The 16,594-nt window shown below is 33.7% G+C and overlaps 2 protein-coding genes across 6 annotated transcripts; both read right to left on the reverse strand.

Annotated features, from left to right (window-relative positions):
- Positions 1-803: 803 nt before the first annotated feature.
- Positions 804-4,559, reverse strand: LOC107638449 (glucan endo-1,3-beta-glucosidase 4). Of its 4 annotated transcripts, none has more exons than XM_016341726.3 (5): positions 4,382-4,559; positions 3,394-3,499; positions 1,692-2,939; positions 1,273-1,300; positions 804-1,175 (listed from the first exon to the last, which is right to left on the reverse strand). In XM_016341726.3, exons 2-5 carry the CDS (start codon positions 3,458-3,460, stop codon positions 1,022-1,024), a joined length of 1,497 nt encoding a protein of 498 aa, XP_016197212.1. In that variant the 5' UTR covers positions 3,461-3,499; positions 4,382-4,559; the 3' UTR covers positions 804-1,021. The 4 variants fall into 4 exon arrangements, with proteins under 4 accessions (XP_016197212.1, XP_016197211.1, XP_020976127.1 ...); XM_016341725.3 differs by having other exon boundaries at positions 3,394-3,534; positions 4,382-4,546; XM_021120468.2 differs by lacking the exon at positions 4,382-4,559 and adding an exon at positions 3,720-3,740 and having other exon boundaries at positions 3,394-3,534.
- Positions 4,560-6,700: 2,141 nt separating this feature from the next.
- On the reverse strand, positions 6,701-10,443 carry LOC107638450 (serine/arginine-rich SC35-like splicing factor SCL30A). Of its 2 annotated transcripts, XM_016341728.3 has the most exons (6): positions 10,175-10,443; positions 9,923-10,073; positions 9,190-9,267; positions 8,308-8,469; positions 7,626-7,766; positions 6,701-7,120 (listed from the first exon to the last, which is right to left on the reverse strand). In XM_016341728.3, exons 2-6 carry the CDS (start codon positions 10,069-10,071, stop codon positions 6,901-6,903), a joined length of 750 nt encoding a protein of 249 aa, XP_016197214.1. In that variant the 5' UTR covers positions 10,072-10,073; positions 10,175-10,443; the 3' UTR covers positions 6,701-6,900. The 2 variants fall into 2 exon arrangements, with proteins under 2 accessions (XP_016197214.1, XP_020976128.1); XM_021120469.2 differs by lacking the exon at positions 10,175-10,443 and having other exon boundaries at positions 9,923-10,089.
- Between the last annotated feature and the right edge of the window lie 6,151 nt (positions 10,444-16,594).

Here is a 16,594-nt window from a genome sequence, read left to right on the forward strand (position 1 = left end):
ATTATAAAATTAAAAATTTTGTATATAAATTAGATTTTAAGTAAAACTATAAAAATATTAAGTTCAAATGTATTCATTTGACTTTATATAATCATCTTTATTTTTGTTATTTTAAGTAATTTTTTTGTTTATTGAGTTTGGTTTTGATATATTTACTTTAAAAAATATTTTATATAGTCGTTTGATCATATTTATTTTTTAGATCATCATTCACACGGTTAATGAAAAAGTAATTATTTGTACCAATGTAATGTTACACATAATTGAATGTACATGAAAAATAATAATTTACTTTTTAGTTTATAATGATTATTAAAGATTCAAAATGTTGGCTCATGTTATGTGGTTTATTTTGTGATTTTTTTGCTAAATTTTAAAAATTTAAAGTTTGTCAAATTATGAATATTAGATGTTGTTTATTTAAGCAAAAATTTGATAATGTGTTATAATTTGTAATTCACTTATTATCTCTTTCTTTTCATTTTTTATTTTTTATATTTACAGAAAATTTTTCTATTTTTTTCAATTTTTCTAAATTAATTTTCAATTGGACATTTGAATATTTGAACCAATCCAACTCAAACCAATTAAATTTCCTAATTTCCCCTAAACTAGAACCAACTCGACCCATTCACACTCCTAGTCTTTCTACCAAATGGTAACACAATCTTCTGAATTTATTAGTTATTTTCCACCATGTGTGGTTTTATGGCAGAACCCCACTTTTCTTTGCTACAAGTCCTGGATTTGGACAACAGCTACCTTTGGATAAAAAAAAAACTACTTACTAAACACAAAAATGATTTCTTCAAAAAGCCAAATCTCCTGTTTGTATTCTCACAGCTAAAACTAACTATCTAGATAATAAATCAAAACTACACCAAATACACCATACAAGATAAAATGTAAAATTTGGTTACTAAATAACATCCAAAGGAAAACTCTCAGCAAAAATTTATGGAGACTACCTTCCCACAATCATTGAGCTGCAAACAAATGTCAGAGAGTATTTAACTTTAGGTCATAATGACACTAGGGCAAAAATAACACTAATAACAGATATCAAAGACTGAAGGATGGGAACTTGAAGGTTTGAGCTTGCTCCAAAAGAACCCATAGGTGCAATTGCTGCTGTAGATGATGAACTCCGTCCGGCGCCGCCTGACGAGTTGGAACTGATAACCAAAGCATCAAATGCTCAAATCAGATTTTGGAAATGTAAACATAAAATAAGAGTCTAATTCATAATAAACGCATTCTTCAAATTCTCACCTTCCTGCATATACACAGGATCCATAACCTGAAACAAAGTGGAAATTGATTAATCGCCCAAAACTCTTACCACATTAGAATGAAATTTGAGCTTTCAAAAAATCAGAACATATCTACAAAAAATACTTGGGTGCTTATTAAACAAGAGTTTAACTTTGATGGACTGACATTGTAAAGCGTTTAAAGCAGTCATGCAATTACATCCGTTCTTTTGGATGACTATTCACGCGGTCAATGTAAAAGGTAGTTACTTTTACTGATGTGGCGTTACGTAATTGGATGCATGTGTAAATTGTAAAACTACTTTACACACAGTGTATCAAAATTAAATTCATTAAACAATACACTGACAAAGTCAGAACCAATAAGATAATGAGATTGGAAGTTAAAATAGAAAATAAGAAGCCGCAAAGACTTACTAGGATCCTCATAAGTAACCATAGCTGTTCCATCAAAATCACAAGTTCCCCCAGCATTATGCATTTTCTGATAATAATCATTGTAAGCATAAGAGGCATGGCTTTTCAAGTTATTGGGGAGATAGCATGGCCGCCCTGCTTGAATCGCTGCGCAATTAGCTTGGCCTTGTCCACAAGCCCAGTTCAGAGCAGCTTGCAGTTTATCAGTGTCTGCACCATCTTTGGCAACACAGAAAACTGCTGAAGAATTTCCAGTATTCTGAACAGAACCACTAAAACTCAAAGGATAAACAGTACTTCCATTAGTATAAAAAACACCCCAATTCTTCTCCGATGTCGGTCCATTCCTCTTGTCTTCATTAAACAGTTCATATATGTAAGTGTTAATGGCTATCTTTGGCTGACTAGGGGGACCTGAATCATTGAGAACTCGCCGAATCAAATTAGTATTGTAACTCTCAGCATTCTCTGAGGTAGCATCCGGTTCATCTGCTCCACCAAAACTAGGCCAACCAGTCTCTGTGACAATAATGGGAATATTATCGAAATTGAAGGCACCTATTGAATAATAAGTAGCATCCACCATGGCATCAAACATACTATTATAATGGAAAAGTGTATTTGGATCAACAATTTGTTTCACTGAAGGGAGCGACCGGAAAAGAGCATATTCGATAGGGAAAATGCCATCCCCTTTAGTGTATCCATAATAAGGGTAGGCATTTAACATGTAAGAGGAATTTGTGTTCCTTAGAAACTGAAGGAGTTGATAGATTGTAGAGTTCCATGAAGAGTTAAATGCAGCTGTAGAAGGTGGGAATGGCCGAGGGATAATATCCATGGATTGGGGAGTCGAAACTTTGACACGAAAGTTAAGGTTTGCAGCAATAAGAGCTTTGTGAAGATAATTCATGGCAGGAACAAGAACAGGGGCAATCTTTGGAATTATGGTAAGAACCTGACTGCCAACTGCTATTGCTGTGATATTAGTAGATGGCATGTAAGCAGCTACATTCTTGTTAACCCAGGCCGCTGCGACCGATGGAGATCTACCAATCCTAAGTAACTCCTCATTGGTGACACCAACAATCACTTCAATTCCTGTGTTTGAAAGGGCTTGTAGCATGTGTGCATTGGCATCGTATAGTCGCACATGGCCAATTTGATGCGCTTTCAGAATGGCTACTACATTTGCAGCAGATGGAAGATCAGATACATCAGTGCCAATGTTTACCCCCACAAATGCACCTACATTGTTCAATAATGTCATCCAAAATCAATTGCAAAATTTGCAAGGCAAATATATTGCCAACTCGTTAAGCAAAATTGCAAGAGCCTCAACATTGAAGTCCTTGCTTTATCAAATTAAGAATGAAACATCTCTTTGACTCTTTTATCTGTGTTTGGTAAGTGCATGTGAGATTGTTGGAGTCAACTTCAAGAACCAGCATGCGAAAAACTAAATGACTTCATCATTAAGAATTCACATACCATTGATCAGTACATATATATGAAACATTAAACTGATAATACAGCAATAGCATTTTCAAACTACACGCCATATTAACAAGGCAATACAATCCTGAAGAGCCTGTCAGTATAGATCATTCTCCTTAGTACTTGGTGCACAAAATTTCAAACACAGAAGCATATAAATCATTTAGATGAAGCATAGAATTAAAAAAGGGAATAAATAAATTACCTAATGCACCGCTTAACATGGCGACAAGCAGCAATAAAACAGATTCTAGCCATTTTTTAAGCTTCATCCCATCCAGTATTACTGTAGTCAGCAAGATCAGCCCAATCTTGCAGACAAGCAAATCATAAACTGTTGGCAACTCTGCAGTCAAATTGAAATCAAAATATTTAGCTAAATAACCAACATAAACAGAGAAAAGTAAACATCTTTAAACAATCAGAGAAGAATTATATAACTATGGATGATAATATACAAAACCGAAATAAAAAAGAAAGCAAATAAAACTGGATTCAAATTCGTATACACATGATTTTTTTGTTACCCACGGTATCTCTCAACCCGACAGCCTAAGAATTAATCTGTCACAAATCTGAGCTCCATTTAAAGGTCTGGTCAATGAGTTGCTGCATGCACAGGGCGGAATTCGAACCCCCGGCACTTGTTTAAGCTAACAAGTAAGCTGACCACTTGACCAACCTAAGTTGGTGCGTATACACATAATTTGGAAGAAAAATTGTTGTACACTCCATTAATGAACGAGCTTTCTAGAGGTAAACCATACCAGAAGGATTGCCTATGATCTACTAAGTATGCAATATAACTCTGTGTAACAAACTAATAATGTATAACCATTCAGATTAACCAAAAACCTCAACAAATTCTTTGCCTCTTAACACATACAAAAAAGTGAAAAGCCTTTTTTTTCTCTCTTCGTGTGTTGTTCATCTTCCACTTTTTGTTCAAACAGTGATTTGACAGTAAAAACCATGTTGAAGCATCAAACATACTGAAAATTTCCATCCATTGAACCATAATCCAGAATTCTATATTAAAAATGAGACATGCAATTATGATTTGTGAATTAACCCTCAAACAGTGTTTCACCTAGTTTGGCCTCCTAACAACATATATGAAATAAGCACAGAAATAAATAAGAAAGGAAAATAGATAATAAGACAAGATGCATGCTCAATGAAACTGATCTAACCTTAGCTGCTAAGAACCCGAAGTAGAAGTAGAAGCATCAAATTTGTGACTGTTTGTAACAATTCAATGAATGTGCAAATTGTTAGCAGCTTCTCTCTCTGTTTTGATTTGTGGTACTTCTTGTTCTTCTGTTCACACCTCACTAGTTCCCTCCACTTGTTGGCACAAATATTTTATTTGGAAAGTATGTGGAGCCAATGGAATATTTATACAATGTGTATAATGGAGGTTTAGAGAGTATTACAGATATAATCATTAGTGTTACCTTTTCCCATCAGTTGAAGCTTTTGGGATGAGTGGTATCATGACATGGTATTAGAGTGCTAGATTCGAAAGGTTAAGAGTTCGATCCTTGGTAAATCCCAAAATTAGTTTAAGATTTTAGGAAAATATTTATTATCGCTAGTACTCGGATGGTTATTCTAGATAGTATGGGAATGTCAATAGCCCATTGTACACATAGCCCATTGTACACACTGTACAAATAATCTATTGTAGCCCATTGTACACATTGTACAAATAATCTATTGTCTTCCTAGCAGGATCCTTTTGTTAATTCTTAAAGTATTTGAGAGCTAAGAAACTTTTCTTCCCATATTTTTTTATTTATTTTTGTAATGAAGACATGCCTTTTCGATTTTCCCTCCAGTGCAAACCAAAAGTCGTTCACTACTTTGGTTCAATCACAAATCAAAAAGTGCACAATGCACAAAATATCTAAAAAGAGAAGAATATTATGGTATCAGAATTTATTATTTTTAATTATCAGTTAGTTATTAATATTTATAAGTATAAAATAAAGTATATTATTAAATTAATAATTAAGTAATAATAACAAATAATAAATTCTGATAACTTATCAAAAGAAAGACGAATGACGCATTATTGTGTAGATTTTGATCATTAAGATTACTTAGCTTAGCACTGTTTTAGAATTTGGATTACAATTTACAAACTTACAATAACTATTAGGGTAACTAACTATTAACTATAACAACAAATTTCATTTATAATTTATATTAATAATAACTTGAATTTATTTATAAAAATAAAGAATGAGTAATCGTAACTGATCGTAGAGTACGCATTAGATAATGTTTTTGTTAGAAATTTAATTTAAGAGTCATGTTATATATAAGATAATTGGTTATATTATGCGTAAAAAATTATTAATCATTTAATTTTTTAATTTAAATGAAATATGTATATATTATCACGATTTTAGAGTAAGAAATTAAGTATATCTAGAATCTAGTAGGAAAAGATGATTAAAACTGCAAATATGATTGTAAATTAAAACCATTATAGTATTAAACCTTACAGATTCTCTTTCTATGCTTTAGCTTCAAATCTTAATACTAGAAAATTCCAACTTTATCGATGACATGACCAGCACAGTGTTTTTAAAAAGTCACGCATAAATTACATAAAAGCCTGTTCAACTTTCTATTCATTTTTTTTTTTATATATGAAAAACACGGTCTTGTTAGAATTTTTTTAGAATAAAGTACTAAGATTGATAACGAAAGATTACGATATTAACAAATTTGACTATGAACAATCTAAAACAAATTTGTACTCATAAAAAATAAATTTTATTTGACAAAACTAACCAAATTCTAAAAAATTATACAAAAATTTCAAACTACTGTTTTTAAATTAAAAAATAGAGGAAAAAAGAAAAGGGACATACAGACTTATTAAACCCGCCTTTAATTTTTTCTATTCTTTTTATTTGATTGATTACTCACTCTTGTTGACCTTGTTCCCAACCATCCCAAATATCTTCTCTAATGAAATTCACAAATTTTTTAATTGAACCTTTCTCCTCAACATGGTCACCTTCAACCCTAACATCACTACCATCACTGGCTTCATCATCAACACAAATATCTTCTTTACTGTTACTAGATATCTCACTTCTGGTGCTATGTCAATAAATTTTACTTATACTGTTACTGTTACTGCCAAGTGCCAGCTACATTATTAAGTGTAAAAATGTAAATTTTTTAAAGAAGGGACATCTGTAAATATTGAATTTATTTTATTTAATTTAAAATATCCCTAAATGTTGGCTCTGCAAGTGCCCAGTTAACAATCGTGGCCATCAGAGTCTCGAGGTTTTACAAAGATCGAGATTTTGATTACGGTATAACTTTTGACTATTCGAAGAACATCATAGGTGTCGCCACAAGAAATAGTATGTCTTCTAATCATCTCCTTGATATTAGGAAATGTGACGACACATTTCGAAAACAATGAATGCATAAACGAAAACAAACACCATCTAAAATAAAACTACATCGAAAATACAACCACATACCCAAAAGTCAGTATCCAACTTCTACTAGATGGAAAATAAGTAACAAGATCCCAATCAATATCCAACTTGAAAAAGTAAACTAATCTTAAAATGTTTTATTCCACAAACAACAAACTAGTAGTAGTTGAAGAGAAACAAATAATCTACTTAACACATTATCAAACAAAATCCAAAATCCAACATAAGTCCAACACGAGTTACTTGACGTTCTCACTGGCTGGGGACCTGCGCGCTGCCAGTTCCCTAACATCACGGTCTGGGGTTGGACTTCTGCTATGGGTTGGGCCCTTTGCCGGACTCTGACTTCGGCTCCTTGAGCCACCGTTATAGGGTGGAGAACGCGAGGATGACCTCTCTCTACTATGATGTGAATATGATCTTTCTCGACTGTACCTTCTACCTTCAGGCGAGGGAGATCTGTGAAATAGGCAATGCTATGTTAAAAATTTAACATGTCTTACCAATCAGTTACTAATTACCATGCATAAAAGCTGGTCAGTGCAACAAAAGTACAAAACCAATAGAAAGAGAAATCAAAATTCCCCAAATCCCAACAAAATTATGAGCGACTAAATCATATTAATATTGTAGTTCATTCATAAATCCCACAAAAATATTGCACAAGTTGCTTTGAACTAAAATACAACCAGATAAATCGGCTATATATTATGCAAAACCCATCCAAATTAAAGTAAATATGAAACAAATCATGTTTATGAACAAAGTTAATGCACAAACCCTACACAACTACCCCACAAGAGATTGCTTTGGACAAAACTACAGCCAAAAACACACCTGCTCTATATCTGTCTATTGTAATATAATCCTATTAAAATTAATATGAACCAAACCAAGAAAGGTTGGTTAAAAAACACCACATGAAGTAAAACTAAAAATATATGATTGGTTCCAGGCAACATACCTTGAATATTCCCTTCTTTTAGGAGGAGGGGAATAATAGTCACGACTATGGGAACGAGACCTATGACGTGGTGGTGGGGATCGAGAGTAGCGGGGTGATCGAGAATAACGAGGAGGAGATCTTCTTCGATCATATCGGCCCCTATGTAGGTATTAACATTTAAATTAGACAATCAGAATTCCAACTGACCTCTTTGCTGCAATGAGCAAGAAGTCTGCAGAACAATTGAAAGCTAAACGTTTAATATTTATATTTATTATTTAGTAATAATAAGGACAAGCAATCATAAGGATAGAAGTACACAATTCAAATATAATATTAATGACGACAGCAACGCTTTGACCTATTAGGTAGACTTGGCAATAACTCCGTGATACCAATTGCGAAGAATATGATAAACTGGTAACTGTCTACAATCAAACTGTTAAAAATATATGTAAAATATAAATCTAAACCTAGAATCTAAAACCAAATAAAGTTAAATTAATATTAGAACTGGAAAACTTTTAGGTATTTTTGGTTCAACTATTTGGAAAGCATCAACAATAACTGTAATACTTTACAAGCAAAATATTCAAGCTGAACAATATAGAGGATTTATAAACTCATGGAATATTATCATATACACCAGCATTTTGACTTCTGAGCAACATAACTAACAAGATGAGACGAGGCGGCATACCTTCTCTCCCTTGTTCTCATCTCACTTGGCTTCTTTCTATTCTCCTCAGCAAAGACAACAGTCAACTCCCGACCAAGTAGAACTTGACCATCCATATGATATTTGGCATCTGCCGCATCAGCAGGATCCACATACTGGACAAAACCAAAACCACGGGGTTCTCTACAAAAACAGAAAGATGGAAAACACAAGAAAATCCCAGATATGCCGTCACTACTGAGAGTATGCTCAATCAAATATGAAACCGATATGAGAAATTTGTGTACACGGCAGAAGTTTACTAATACAAATGTTGCCGAAATATCCCCCAATAACATGGAAGGACAGGATAATAAAGCAAGCACTAGGCTGCTGACCTTTGTGTCAGTTTTAAGATCACTTGAAAATCTTCAAGACTTGGAACCTCTTCTCATAATGTAATCAAACTCACAAGTTGCTTGAAATCTTCACTACCAATAACATCTTCAAAAGAACTCTTAATTACTTGATTGATGTCTTCAAAACTCTAAATCACTGCTAAACCCCAAGAAAACTTATGCCGGCTTGCTATTACAATTGTAGTAGTTCTCAAAGAAAACAAAAAGTAAAAAATGAAAATAAAAAATCCCCACGGCAAAAACAACACTTGGAGAGTTCACAAATCAGAAATTCTCTCATGAATTTTAAAAATTTGATAAATGATGGAATAAAGAGAGATATTTGGGTATAATTTAGTCACTTTTACTACTATTATATTATTATATTATATAATGAGAATGAAAGCAAGAAACTAAAAATGACTTAGGAGACAATATTCAGACTCGTGGTTTTAAAAACAAAGTCCCAAAGATATAATTTTTTCATAAAAAGAAAAATATAAAATAAAATAAAATAAAAGCTCACCCAGTGTAATAATCCTTGGGCAAGTAAATGTCCTTAAGGGCACCAAACTGACCAAAAGGTCTGCGAAGGTCCTCAGGCCTGCAACAATGGAAAATATTACATACATACACACACCTTACCCAAATCAAATAAAAAAATATATAATAAAAAGTATTGGTTGAAGCCATGACATAGTGGTTGTCTCCTACATGTCTAAATGGAGTTCGAAATACCTTGCATTCAACTCACGAACTCTTTGGGCCAACCATATATGATTCTTAATGGTTAATAGTTTCCATTATATATTTTTGTCTTATGTTCTCCTGTTATACCATTCCGTAAAATGCAAAGTTCAGAATTTTTTAAAGTTGACTCAATGATTTTATATGTCATGTCCATTCAATGGTCAATAACGCAGTACATAAAGTAAAATTTATCTGCACAATACTTAGATATATGGCAGCATAATATATGATACTAACTTCGGCAAGTAGCCTAGCAGGGTCAAACTAATTTCTAAGGTCTCTTAACATCACTTGGAAACACCAAGGAACTCCATAGCAAAGGACCTTAGGCTCGAAAGCCAGGACCTTAGGCGCCATGAACACTTATCCATAGTTAACTAATCGAAACACTGTTTAAGACAACTACTTCCCTAATCATAACTCCTAGTCTCAAATTCTCAATAGCTTCGATACATGAACAATAATAATAAGGAGGAGGAGGAGGAGGCGGAGGAGGAAAGAGTTTGTACCTACAATCATGGCGAAGGTTACGAACAAGAAGGCTGGTAGGGAGATCTCTAGAGCGGCTAGAGTAGCGGCCTCTTGGGCTCGGACTCCTTCCTCTTCGGCTGTAACCCCTTGCCGGCGGTGGTGACGGGCTGTAACTCCTTCCTCTCATCTCTGCCATTGCCACCATTAACCGTCTTAGATCCGCAACATACAGAGACAGAGGTAGCTAGCTACATGGATATATTAGAAAGAAGAAGAAGAAAGAGAGTTACCTTGCAGAATAGCAGCAGAGCGGTGAAAAGTGAAGAAAATAGGGTTAGGTTTAGGGTTTGAATAGGGGAAGGGAAGACGCCGCCGACTGATGTTCAACGCTTTCGTGTTTTTCTTTGCGATTTAGGGTTTGAGAGAGATGAGTAGGAAATACAGAAATAGTACGAGGAAAAGGAAAGTAAACTACCTAATAGAAGATTGTTTTATACTCCGGGAGGAACAGACTCTCCTCCTCCAAGATGCTTGCTTACCTTTCGATGATCATGTGCATGAGATAAAATATGATTCAACCATTGAAAAATAATAAAACAAAGACTAAAAGGCGAATGAGTTATAGTTCAAATGGCATAATCTCTCCATATTCAATTAAGAGGTTACGGGTTTGAGTCTCCTATCTTTGGTTAAAAAAAAAAAAAAAAAAAAAACTAAAAGACGAATAGGTCCTGACCCAACGGAAAAGTCTGATGTGGCTCCCGTAATACTTGTCACGGTACGCGTCGCTATGAATTCAGTAAATTCTCATTTTTTTTATGAATTTTTCACTTTGCATGCTTTTTTTCCATTTCTTTCAAGTCATTCTTGACTTCAAAACTTTAAATCACTCAAATGAATTCAGTAAATTCTCATTTTTTTTATGAATTCTCCACTTTGCATGCTTTTTTTTTTCTATTTCTTTCAAGTCATTCTTGTCTTCAAAACTTTAAATCACTCAAATAAATTCAGTAAATTCTTATTTTTTTATGAATTCTCCACTTTGCATGTTTTTTTCTAGTTCTTTTAAGTCATTTTTGCCTTCAAAACTTTAAATCACTCAAATAAATATAAAAAGACATCGAATAGGAGAAAAGTAAATTAAATTTAGCAATTTAATATCCTAGAAAGCATGTTTTCAATCATTAAGCACACTTAAGAGAAATTTACAAAACTATGCTATTTTAGTGAATAAATATGAAAAAAGTTGATAAAATCCACCAAATGGTTCATCAACTTTCTCACACTTAAACATTAGCATGTCTTCATTCTAAACTCTTGTGGTTCATCAACTAATATGCAAAATGCGTCTACCTACTTGGTTAAAAATAAATCAATCTCCAAAAACATATATGAACAAAGTAGAGTTAAGATAGTAAGTATGAGGAGACAATGTATGTTTTATACAATATGTACAATGGAGTTAATTTGAAATTAAAACTAAATTATATGCAACTAATTAATTTTGAATAGTTTCCAATTTGAAATTTAAATCAAATATTAAGATTATCGTCGGTTTTAGAAACAATTAAACTACCTCCCTCTTTCAATACGGTTTGTCAGTGTTTTAAGCCTTTCTCATGGAGTCTCGCCGGTACACTAACGCCACGGTCACCAGCCGCCATCGGAAATCGTGCTGACACTGTTCTGACTGGCGCCGTTGCCGCACAGGCCACCGCCAAGGGAGGACGCGCATATTGTTTGGGTCGAACTAACGGCACCACAACAACCCGGACGTCCAGCACCTCCGTCGCAGCCGGTGTGTGCCTTCTTCTCGACACCGTCCTCACCTCGTCCGGTGCGCCTTCGCTTTCTCCCATTCCTTTAAGTCTCTTCTCACCGATGATACCACCATGCTCTTCTTCTTCGAATCCAAGCATGGTTAGCTTCTTTCATGATTCGAGCCCTATGCTTCACAATAGTACCGTTTTTGTCATTACTAGTTCTTCAAAATTATGTTTCACCACAATAATAGTTTCTTCTGTTTATTCATCTTCTTCTATTTTAATGGTCAATTTAGGATGGTCATTTTAGTAGGTATGCGGATGGTTATTTTATTTTTATGTAGATGATTATTTTGATTGGATTGAGTTTAGTTATATATAATTAAAATATGTTAGATGTTCAATTCATTAGGTATGCGGATGATTATTTTTATCCTTAAGTTGATGGTTATTTTTATTAAGGGTGAGTGGCGTGTGGCAAGATAGTGAAATGGGATTATTATTGATGAAGGTGAAGTGGCCGCCAGTTGAAAAAGGAGAGAGTATTGGAGGATTTCAGACTGGATTTTTTAAAAATTTAAAATTTGAAATTGAAGAATTTGAAATTTGAAATTTGTTGCGAAATAATTGAATAAGAGTTTTTAAATTTATTATTTTGTGGGTAATTTTCATTTTTAACTCAGATTTAATTAAATAAACAGTCTATTGTACACATTATACAAATACCCCATTAACTTTCTAGCAAGACTCTATAATGATTTATGAATTCCACTAATTTAAATATCAAAATAAAGTATAAATATACTTGCAAGAATATTTTTAACCAAGAATACTTAGCCCTAGATTATTCCTACTAATTTTGTCATCCATGTCTTTCCATCTAGATTCAATGATGTTCGTGTTTTCCTATTTGGCGGATTGCAATACCACATGCGTCTCAACTAGAATATTACTTATGGTTCGTCGAAGTCCTAATAGATATAAAGGATGGAAAGCTTATACGAGGAACAACTTTTTAAAGGTTGGCAGTGTTTTAAGATTTATGGCATCACCTTTAATGAATCTTTCATGTATGTAGAGGTCTTGAAGCTCTGATAAACTCTCTACCGCATAAATATTTGTTGATTATTACATGTTTTGGTGGTATATGTGTCTAACGTGTTATAACCTTTTTTGTTGAGTAACTATGGGAACCATTATTAATAGATTTTCTCATATAGTTTCATTAGCATAATATGAATAATTAGGCCACATGAGGACAAAAAAAATGGTTCATGAAGTTACTTTTCCTGTACACGTGCATGGACTATGTGATGTAGCTACCATCTTAACCATTTATGTAACTTACCAATTTGAAGGAAAACATAGTCTTTGTGCAATATAAGTATGAAAGGTTCCTTCAGTTCTGTTTGTGAAACTTCATATTTGTCTCAACCTTTATTGATCATAGATTATGTGTTAGTTTAGAATGGCATTTTTGAGTATTTTCTTTTAAAAAATAAAGTACTTTTATTCAATTTAAAATCTATTTAAATACGTCTTTTAAAAAAAAGTATTTTTATTATAAAAAGTAAATTATTTGCTTTTTTTTAAAAGCTAACAATATTTTGTACATTATACATAGGTGGTAGTACATTATATATATATATAAGGATACTTCTTAGATCGCAAGTATGACCAAGGTATATAAGTCATATCATGAATGAAGCTAATTAATCATTTGTATTAGTCGCAAGGCATACACAACACCGCTCAATTCTAGAGAAGTCACAGCTTCCTTACGAGGTACAAGAGTCTGTACTTACCACTGAATCTACCGAAAATACTAATGATGTCATTGAGGATGATGAAGCTATGTCTTGGGACAAAGTCCTTGAACTTTTGTTTTGACCAAAGCAAGACTCACGCATAAAAGCAATCATGTCTAGAAGATTAATTGTCCCAATTATGCTTTTGACGACACTGGAATAATGGACTCTGACTATGTGGATAGGGCTGCACATAGATCGGGTAATATTCGCATATCCGCAGTAATTATCCGCATCCGATCCGAATTTTGCGGATATTATCCGATCCGCACTATGATAGGATCGGATTGCGGATTTGGCAGTGATATTTGCGGATCCGATCCGCAAATCCGCATATCCGCACATATTATATAAATAGCATAGTTTAAGAAAGTAAACCCTAATGTGATATGAATTTTAATGTGTTATTTTATGAATTTTATGATATCTTGTTTTTAATTTTTTATGTTGTACTTCAACTTAGAATAATTAAACTTAAATCTTGTGTTATTATTTTGTTTTTGTTATTTAAGAGAATTTTTATTGATAATATTTTAGAAATAAATAGGCTTAAACAGGTGAAAAATGATACGGATCGGATCCAGCCTAAAAAAATGCGGATATCGTATCCGATCCGTGTGCAGCCCTATACGTAAAGCATTGTTAGACTGAGGTCCAACAAGGTACACTTATAACTAACACATTACTCTCCTGCGAAAATTTTATTATAAGCCTACGTTAATTATAATTAAGGTTACGACAACTTTGCCAACAGATCAATACCATCAGGCATCTGTAGTGAACATGGAATCAATTCAAGAAGAAGGTTAGTACATACATTAAGTCTATATGCAATTCTAATTAATGTCTACTTTATACAAATGAATCTTAGATATGAAACTCATCATCACACATGATATAAATAAAACATCAGATATTTGGGATATCGGTGATCCAATCCATTGTTGTATCTACTGTAATGCATGCATGTGAGAGGATGAGAGGCTATCAAAAAGCAAGAGGAATAGAGTGCCTAGATTTGGAGTTTGTTGCATGAATGATAAAGTAGAGCCGCCACTGCTAAACATAGTACCACAAGTTCTACAAGATCTTCACAGTATGAATAATAACAAAGGCAGATATTTCAAAAAGAATATAAGAAAATTTAACTTCATATTTGCATTTACATCCATGGTTGGAAAAGTCAATCATGTTATCAATAACAGCTCAACTAACAGTTCAACCCCACCATGTTTCTCAATAAGTGGACAAAACTATCATTCAATTAGAAGTCTGATTCCTACAGAGAATGATAGGCCGAGGTTTGCACAGTTGTACACATACAACACTGAGAGTAAAGTTAACAATAGAATAACTGTTGTGAGGTATTTCCTCTGATTTGATAATCATTACTATTTCGAAATAATTATTAATCACACAATTACAAAATGTATCTATTTCCCCATGTAAATGTATAATTGACGATGTATTTCATTTTTATGATTTTAATTTTGCAGCAACGTCAAATATTATTGAGGCACAGATTGTGTATAAACTTAAAGAGATGTTAGATTTTCACAACCCTCCTACAAAGAACTTTTGTTTTGCTAGAGATAGATTCGTTGGGAGTTCTAATTCAGAAATCAAATTGAAGCTAATTAGAAAGCGTGAGAAAGATGGAAGAGTATATTACTTACTAACTATGTCTGAGGTTGTCATTCTAATTGTAGGTGATATTGATGACCCAATTCTTGAAAGGGATATTATAATACAATCCACGTCAAACAAATTGCAAAGGATTGATGCTTTACACATATTATACTTGGCTCTTCAATATCCCTTATTATTTCCTTATTAGGGATGGCAAAAAATCCCTGGTGGGCGGGTATCCACGGGGATTTACCTGCCGGGGGCGGATACAGAGAAGGTTTTCTACCTACGGGGACGGGACCCCGTATAATAAATGGGGCGGGGGTGGGGGCGGGGGCGAGGATAGACGTCCCCGCCCTGTGGAAACCCGTTTAACCCCGTATATGTAAAAAGACTAGAATAACCCTTAATATATATATATACACACACACACACACACACCATATGAGGGAACGTGGGAAACCCTAGCCATTACAACTCACAATTCACAAATCCTAAATTCCTAATCAAGTCTGAACTCTGAAGTCCCTTAAACCTCATCCTCTCGCCCTGTCCTCTCAGAAACGCTGAACCACGCACGGACGGCACTGTCTCACCATCACCACCGCCGACCGCCACCTCCCACCCCCTCAATCCTTCACCGCTACCTCCCACCCCCTCAGTCCCTCACCGCCACCTCTCAGTCTCTCACGCATTGTGGAGGTCAGTTAGGTCACCGTCATGTCACGCACACCGCAGTAGGAAGTCCGTCATCTTCACCGTCGTTGCATCTTCTCATTGTCGTGTGTTCGTCGGTCGTCGCATCTTCGCCGGTCTTCGCGCCTTTGTCGTTCATCGCCTCTTTGCCGGTCGTCGCCTCTTCTCTATTGGGTAAGTCACAGAACTCTGAAATTTTCATTATTTGCTTTGATTTTGAAGGATTTGTTATAATTTTTGTGAGTTAGGTTAAGTATAATTTATATTTTTGATGTTGAATTGTTGATTCTGGTTTCAATGATTCTGAAATTTTCATTATTTACTTTGATTTTGAATTTTTTATGCTTAATTGTTGATTCTGGTTTTATGGTTATGAAATTTTCATTATTTATTTTAATTTTGAAGTATTTATTATAATTTATATTTCTGATGTTGATTTTGGTTTCTATGATTCTTAAATTTTCATTATTTACTTAGATTTTGAAGCATTTGTTATAATTTCTTTAGGTTAGATTAAGTATAATTTATATTTCTGATGCTGAATTGTTGATTCTGGTTTCTATGATTCTGAAATTTTTATTATTTTACTTTAATTTTGAATTTCTGATGCTAAATTATTGACTCTGGTTTCTATACACAACAAAAACTTCTTTTTGACACTTCTGGCGACAAAATCAACCAATAGAATTAGGAGATCATATCCGATATTATAAAAATGCTGGATCATATCTGAGATGTTATTAAGACTAATCCACAAACTGATGTTCATTTATGGCTTATTAGAAAAAGGGAAAAAGATGGAAGGCGATATAAT

This window comes from Arachis ipaensis, chromosome B4 (assembly GCF_059453495.1).
Source record: "Arachis ipaensis isolate K30076 ecotype BB chromosome B4, ASM5945349v1, whole genome shotgun sequence".
In the NCBI taxonomy this organism is placed as follows: Eukaryota; Viridiplantae; Streptophyta; class Magnoliopsida; order Fabales; family Fabaceae; genus Arachis; species Arachis ipaensis.